This window comes from Lactuca virosa, chromosome 9 (genome assembly GCF_052849685.1).
Source record: "Lactuca virosa cultivar CGN04683 chromosome 9, Lactuca_virosa_CGN04683_v6, whole genome shotgun sequence".
NCBI classification, from domain to species: Eukaryota; Viridiplantae; Streptophyta; class Magnoliopsida; order Asterales; family Asteraceae; genus Lactuca; species Lactuca virosa.
In genome coordinates this window covers 171,521,113-171,528,978 of record NC_136434.1, presented here as the reverse complement: position 1 = coordinate 171,528,978, position 7,866 = coordinate 171,521,113, and the positions used below count along the sequence as shown (strand labels likewise).

At 32.4% G+C, this 7,866-nt stretch overlaps 1 protein-coding gene across 1 annotated transcript; it reads left to right on the top strand.

The window, feature by feature from the left end:
* Nucleotides 1-560: 560 nt before the first annotated feature.
* On the top strand, nucleotides 561-6,593 carry LOC145136504 (V-type proton ATPase subunit a3-like). The gene is made up of 18 exons (XM_079070629.1): nucleotides 561-867; nucleotides 1,471-1,515; nucleotides 1,691-1,813; nucleotides 1,896-2,003; nucleotides 2,086-2,196; nucleotides 2,281-2,454; nucleotides 2,527-2,664; nucleotides 2,744-2,851; nucleotides 3,004-3,111; nucleotides 3,202-3,350; nucleotides 3,438-3,591; nucleotides 3,672-3,832; nucleotides 4,723-4,929; nucleotides 5,013-5,196; nucleotides 5,355-5,438; nucleotides 5,532-5,728; nucleotides 5,983-6,042; nucleotides 6,139-6,593. Exons 1-18 carry the CDS (start codon nucleotides 715-717, stop codon nucleotides 6,341-6,343), a joined length of 2,469 nt encoding a protein of 822 aa, XP_078926755.1. The 5' UTR covers nucleotides 561-714; the 3' UTR covers nucleotides 6,344-6,593.
* The last annotated feature ends 1,273 nt before the right edge of the window (nucleotides 6,594-7,866 follow it).

Here is a 7,866-nt window from a genome sequence, read left to right as displayed (position 1 = left end):
AATCCTATCTTTTTGAACCCACTCAACCCATTCAATTAAAAAAAAATACAAAACAACTAAGGTACAAGTTTTAAAACACATGGTACAAGAGAAAATAAGAAAGAGAAAGTAGAGAGGGATGATGAAGTGGGTTAGTGAAACCAATCAACCCACTCGTTGAAGCGGAAGTGGTACCGCCGATAACTCTATTGCTAATTAAGATTTTACATTTGATTGTTTTGTATTTTTTTTTAATTGAGTTTTGTATTTTTTTTTAATTGAGTGGGTTGAGTGAGTTCAAAAAGATATGATTTCCGTGTGTTGTGGGTTCGGAAAGATGAAGAAAAACAAAAGAGAAAAAGTGATATAGAAGTGGGTTCAGTGGGTTGGAAGGGAATGACTTCCTCCTCGCTTACAATATCTAAAACCTATTAGTATGAACATAACCAACAAAACACTTACGTAAACACCCGTTTAATGTGTAATTCATGACATACACGTGTATATTCCGAAACTATTAAAATATAAAACAGCCAATAGGCTCCTATTCGCTGTAAATTATAGCCCAATTATTATTTTATTTTTTTCAGAAAAAAAAAAATCAATCGGAAGAACGTGGCTGCTGCGAAAACATAGAGGCGGTAATAGAGAGACTCTGGGTTCATCTTGTTTCTCTGCTGCCGAGATACTGATCGATCTCGACGAACGATTCTGATCGCAATCGAAAGTCTACAGATGGCGGAGCACGGCGGCGGAGGCGGATGTTGTCCGCCGATGGATCTGTTCCGTTCAGAGCCGATGCACTTAATACAAGTCATTATTCCAATCGAGTCTGCTCGCTTGACCGTCTCTTACCTTGGAGATATCGGCCTCATTCAATTCAAAGACGTCAGCACTTGCTTTCTCTATACTTTTGATTATAATTTATACAGATCATTGCTGTTATTGATGTAATTGTTGTGAATTCTTGGTGCATCGTGAGTTGAGCTAGTAGTGATTTGCAAACTGAGGTTTGGATGTTAGTTGATTTATTACAAGTAGGGTGTTGCTACGTTTTACGTGAGTGGTATTGATTGATCGAGCTGAAAGTTAGGGTTGGTTGGCTGAATTCAGCATCCTGATTTTTTTTTTTTTTTTTTTTTTTCGATTTGATCTTTTGGTTTTTAGCTAGTTATATGCTATAGCGATCTATGAGTAGCTGAAATAGTCGTTTGATTCGTTACTTCACAATTTCTTTTAGGTTATCGGAATAAGCCAGTGAATATCAAATTTAAAATGAAGTTAGTTATCCCTAAAAGGGCTTTGATAGCATATATAGTGGATAAAGGTTTGATTGAAAGATAATGCTTGATTCCACTAGCACAATAATAAAAAAGAACAAATTTAGAAGAGCTTTTTATACTTTCCAAACTTTACATTTTAGTGTATCTTCTTGTTTTGTGAATTTGGTTTCTAATATAGGTCTAATCTTAATGTTATTGGTATCTACAGCTGAACGTAGAAAAAAGCCCTTTTCAGAGAACATATGCAGGCCAGGTGAGTTTTAATCTTCCTTTGAACTGTTGGCTACTCATTACCCATTGAGTCTTAAATTAGGAATAGAATTTGGCATTTGCAATTGAAGTTTGGAAATTGTAAGCTTTGACATTTGGCTTACTTCTTGAAACTTTTATTTATTGGATCTGTATTTTAACTTACTTCTTTTGTGAAGATTAAAAGATGTGCAGAATTGGCACGGAAGCTGCGTTTCTTCAAAGATCAAATGTCAAAGGCAGATATCATTCCCTCTGGGAAACTCGATACCAAAGCTGGCCTTAATCTGGATGACCTTGAGGTATATACAACTTTTCTTATCCATACATAAACTTATACCATCTTTAAAAAACTTAATTTTTTTCCTCTTGTGATCTTTTTAGGTGAATCTTGGAGATCTTGAAGCCGAGCTTGTTGAAATCAATGCAAATAGTGAAAAGTTGCAGCGTGGCTATAATGAGCTTGTAGAATATAAGCTTGTTCTGCAAAAGGTATATCTTATGCCAGTCCTTTTTCCACACCTTTTGGCTACCCTTTTACTCTTTGCATTTATGGTAAGTAACTGTTTCACAGGCTGGAGAGTTTTTCAAAGTGGCTCAAAGCAGTGCTGCAGAACAGCATGGAGAAGGTTCATCACATCAGGGTGCTGAAGAATCTTTGGAAACTCCTCTATTGACTGATCAGGTACATGTTATGACATCATTAGTTTATTTCATTACTGAGTGTAGGTTTGACATGTACATGATTCTTTCTGATTATTGTGTATAGGAGTCAACAGTTGACCAAGGAAAACAAGTCAAATTAGGGTATATCACTGGGCTTGTGGCTAAAGAAAAAGCCATGGCTTTTGAAAGAATTCTGTTTCGTGCTACAAGGGGTAATGTCTTTTTAAGGCAATCTTCTGTTGATGAAGCTGTTACTGATCCTAGTTCAGGAGAAAAGGTTAGTTCCAATTTCCACGTCAGCTAATACCTGTCATCCATGTCAGCATTAAACATGACTACTTCTTTACAGGTTCAAAAAAGCGTCTTTGTGGTTTTCTTTTCTGGAGAAAGAGCCAAGAGCAAGATTCTTAAGATATGTGAAGCTTTTGGAGCAAATCGTTACCCTTTTCCAGAAGATTTGAGCAAACAAACACAAATGATAACTGAGGTACACAGAATTCTTGATATTTATAAAATAGAATTTTATAAAATTAGGACACTGATTATATAAAAATGTAACTTTCCAGGTATCTGGAAGGCTATCTGAACTAAAGACAACAATAGATACTGGACTTGTGCATCGTACTAATTTGTTGGAAACCATTGCAAAACAATACGAACAATGGAATGACCTGGTATGTGTAATAAAGAGAAAATTGTAGGAAATAGCAACTTACTTTATTCTTTTTACTAATTTAAGAATTGTTTTTTGCTTTTTCTTTATAAAGCTAATTTCTTTGTTTTAATTTTAACATTGACTTCATTATGTTTATGTTGCTGTTTTAAGGTTCGAAAGGAGAAATCTATTTATCACACGCTAAATATGCTTAGCATTGATGTAACAAAGAAGTGTCTTGTTGCTGAAGGATGGAGTCCCATATTTGCAACCCAACAGGTTTATATCACTCTCTAGTCTCTACTATATATATGTTAAATATTATGCTCGAAGGATGTAAAATTACGTTTCTGCCCCTTGTCTTTGCAGATTCAAGAAGCACTCCAGCAGGCAACAATTGATGCTAAGTCACAAGTGGGTGCCATTTTCCAAGTTTTGCATACGAAAGAAATGCCCCCAACTTATTTCAGGACAAATAAATTTACCGAGTCTTTTCAAACAATTGTTGATGCATATGGGTAAGCATTTCTGTAGGGGTAAATGGAAGAAGTAGTAATGTGATTTGAAAAATGTAAATGTAATCCAATTATTATATGTTGCTACAGTGTTGCAAGGTATCAAGAAGCAAACCCTGGAGTATACACTGTTGTCACGTTTCCATTTCTTTTTGCTGTGATGTTTGGTGATTGGGGGCATGGAATATGCATCCTGATTGCAGCTTTATTTTTAATATTCAAGGAAAAGAAATACTCAAGTCAGGTAAGTAACCAGTTTTTATATCATACTTAATCTTATGAGAGATAGATTTTGAATTTATAATTTATATGAAATGAATACAGAAACTTGGAGACATAATGGAAATGACTTTTGGGGGTCGATATGTTATATTCTTGATGGCTCTATTTTCAATCTACACGGGTTTGATATATAATGAGTTTTTCTCAGTTCCTTTTGAGTTATTTAGTCCATCAGCCTATGCCTGTCGTGATGATGCCTGCAGGTACTTACCCCACCCCACCCACCCCGTTGTCTGTTTTATCTTTCAGTAAATTGCATTTTTGGTCCCTAAGTATGAATGGTTTTCATTTTTGGTCCCAAACAGTTTTCTCTTGAAGTTTTGGTCCTTATTTGAGGTTTTTGTAACGTTTTTGGTTCAATAACTAAATTTTTGGGACTAAAATTGAAAATATCAGCTATACCTGGGGACCAAAACTAGTCATTTTACTTGGAAGGGAGATGAAAAATGTTACAAGAACCTCAAATAAGGACCAAAGTTCAACTTTTTTTTTTTTTTAAGTAAGTTACACTTTTGGTCTCCTAGTGTAGTTGTGTAACTACTTTTTGCAATTTTGGTCCCAAAAATTTCCCCTAGTGTAGCTAAGTTTTGCAAATTTGGTCCCAAAATGTTGTCTTGCAACTTTAGTCCTTATTTGAGGTTTTTGTAACGTTTTGGTCTTTGGTCCAAGTAAAATAACTTATACTTTTGGGACCAATATTGAAAAAATCAGCTCTAATCAGAGACCAAAAATGTAAATTACATTTTATCGTTTTTTTTTTTGTAAATTACAAATTTGGTATCCTAGTGTAGCTAATTTTTGCAATTTTGGTCTCAAAAAGTTGTTCTTATTTGAGGTTTTTGTAAACATTTTGGTCCCTTGTCGTAAAATGTCTATACTTTTGGGACCAAAACTGCAAAAATCAGCTATAATGAGGGATCAAAGTAGTCATTCTACTTGGGATTGAAATGGAAAACGTTACAAGAACCTCAAATAAAAAGACCAAAATTGCAAGACAAACTTTTTGGGACCAAAATTGATAAAAGCAGCTATACTCAGGGACCAGAAATGTAATTATTCTTTATCTTGTTAATCTTTTTTTTTGTGCATGCAGTGAGGCTACAACTATAGGTTTAATAAAGGTGCGTGACACATACCCATTTGGTGTGGACCCCGTATGGCATGGAAGTCGAAGTGAATTACCATTTCTCAATTCCTTAAAGATGAAAATGTCTATTCTTCTTGGTGTTGCACAAATGAACCTTGGAATAGTATTGAGCTTTTTCAATGCTATCTACTTCAAGAACAGTGTCAATGTCTGGTGAGTTAACCATATTTCAAACATGTATGTATGTATGTATTTATGTTTAGTAATTAATAAATTATATGTTGCAAAATGTTCAGGTTCCAATTTATACCCCAGATGATATTTTTAAACGGTCTATTTGGCTACCTTTCACTCCTTATTATTTTGAAGTGGATCACTGGTTCAAAAGCTGATTTATATCATGTAATGATATATATGTTCCTTAGCCCCACTGATGATCTTGCTGAAAATGAGCTTTTCCCAAATCAGAAAACCGTTCAGGTTCAATTCTCTTCCTCCAACACTAATTTATAACTAGAAAACTAAATAAATTAAGTTGATGAATAAAGCAAAAAATGTTATTTTTTTTTTTTATAAAAATAAAACTTTATTCAACTAAAGTTTAATAGAAATGATTTGATTGGCAATGGCAATGGCAGCTTGTGCTACTACTTCTATCCTTAATTGCTGTCCCATGGATGCTGCTACCCAAGCCTTTCATTTTAAAGGCACAGCATAACAGGGTATGTCATGTTCTTTTTATTTTTTTTAACCTTTTTTGATAAATATTAAAAGACCATGTTATATATTTATATATATTATATTTAATGTTCCAGACACACCAAGGTGAGTCCTACGTGGCACTTGAAGGGACAGATGAGTCACTGGTGGAGGGAGGTCATGATGGTTCCCATGATCATGAAGAGGAATTTGAGTTCAGTGAAGTGTTTGTTCATCAACTTATTCATACAATTGAGTTTGTACTTGGGGCAGTGTCAAATACTGCTTCCTATCTTCGTTTATGGGCACTCAGGTAAATTTTAATCTTCTTTTCTTTAAAAAAAATATTAGAAAGGGCAAGATAGTCTTTTCACATAGAACAGGGACGACCAAAACCGCAAGATTTGGAAACCATAGGGACGCAACGCAACCTATCAACTTTTTAAAAGTTGGACTGTAACTGCGAATTTGACCAAACCACAGGGACCATTTCTGCAACTTATTCTAAAAAATATTAAAAGGGTAAAATGGTAATTTTATGTCTGATAACGAAACTTGTAATTTCAGCTTGGCGCATTCGGAATTATCCACTGTGTTCTACGAGAAGGTTCTTCTTCTTGCTTGGGGGTAAGTTTTCTAATCAACATCAGTCTCAGTCTAATGCATGTCAAACACAGTTACACAGACATTATTATTAATATTTTTTTAAAAATTTATAAATAGGTACAATAATGTGATTATCCTTGGTGTGGGGATAATTGTATTTGTGTTTGCAACTGTGGGGGTGTTGTTGGTGATGGAAACACTTAGTGCCTTTCTACACGCGTTAAGGCTTCACTGGGTGGAGTTTCAAAACAAGTTTTATGAAGGAGATGGCTACAAATTTGCTCCCTTTTCATTCGCGTTGCTAGTTAATGAAGACGAATGATCACGTGCCACCTGTCCATATTTGCATTTGTAATTTTCCTATCTTGCCCTTTCGATTTGGACTTGGACGATATATGTGTAAAAAACAATGACAAGTGAGAGAGAGAGAGAGAGACCTTTCTGCCAGCATTCCACCATTTTTTTTTCACCAATAAGAAGAGCATTCTAGTGGCTTAATGTGAAGTGTCATAAGTTATAACACTTTGTATTTGATGACATTTTGGTAATGAGAATTTGTTTATTTATGCAAATTATTTATGTTTATGTTCCAAAAAGTTTGGACTTTTGACTAATTGTGTTTGGTTGTTGAAGTTAAACGTGTACTTTATCGACCTTTATGGTTGTTGAATATGATTAAAAAGAGTATACTGGTATAAAGCTAATCTAATCTTTCAAGTGTAAATTACATTCAGTTTTATTGGTTCTGTTCCAAAAAAAGTTATCTTGTAATTTTGGTCTTAAGCTCTTTTGTTACAGTTTTGATACATGTTTCAAGTAAAATGAGTAAAATCAGGATCAAATTTGAAAAAAATTAGCCATTTTATTTGGAATTCGGGACAAAATTAAAATGAACTAAAGTTGCAAAAATGCTTATTATTTAGTGACCAAAAATGTAATTTACTTTATTTTTTAATAAAGCTATTTAATATGCTATAGACAACCCGAATAAAAAAAAACTTTGCGCTTAAATTTTTTATTTAACAATAAACTAATAATCTAAAAATTATGTCGAGTAACTTTTATCTTTTAGTTTAAAAAGTTTATAACTATTTTTGCCAAAATACTTATCCTTATTATAATAATAAAAACTATTTGATTGACACTGAACTATTTTTATGTATAATGATACTACATGTTATTTTCTTAGTATTTTTTGTTTATTTTTATTTCATTTGATATAAATCTCAAATTTTAAGGAGTTTAAAATTTAGTGTTATACTTTTTTTCATGTATTCTTAATAAAACTTTTATTTTCTTATTATTTTTGTAATGAATTTAAATTTATCTAATATAAACCCGTAAATTTAAGAAATTTAATATTAAATAACAATTTATTCTCGTTATTCTTTAACATAATCAAAATCAAAAAATTCAATATATAATCCCTATATACAAATAATTATTTTTATATTTATAATTATATATAATATTTTTATTATTGAATTTTTTATATCACTTGTGTAATACGCGAGTTTACCACACAAATAAAAACGACAACATCCAACTATCAGCTAGTTTTAATATCTACCTCTTCTAATAAATGAAACCTAAAAATGACATGTGTCAGTTTTTTAGAATGTCTTTTTGACACGTGGCATTTTTTATGATTATTATTATTATTTTTTGTAACAAATCAAATTCAATTCAAATTTTGAAAATACAAAATCATATCCTAATAGCATTATTATGTTATTTTGCTTAACAAATTAATTCATAATTACTTACAATCCACAATATCTTGTTTTTTTTTTACATTTATTATTTTTTTTATCTATATAAAATTTTTAAATATACCGACCGTGG

Coding starts and splice junctions, on each gene's coding strand:
- LOC145136504 (XM_079070629.1), top strand. CDS start 715: ATGGCGGAGCACGGCGGCGGAGGCGGATGTTGTCCGCCGATGGATCTG. Junction 3,833..4,722: donor TGTCGTGATGATGCCTGCAG/GTACTTACCCCA, acceptor TTGTGCATGCAG/TGAGGCTACAACTATAGGTT. Junction 6,043..6,138: donor GTTCTTCTTCTTGCTTGGGG/GTAAGTTTTCTA, acceptor ATTTATAAATAG/GTACAATAATGTGATTATCC.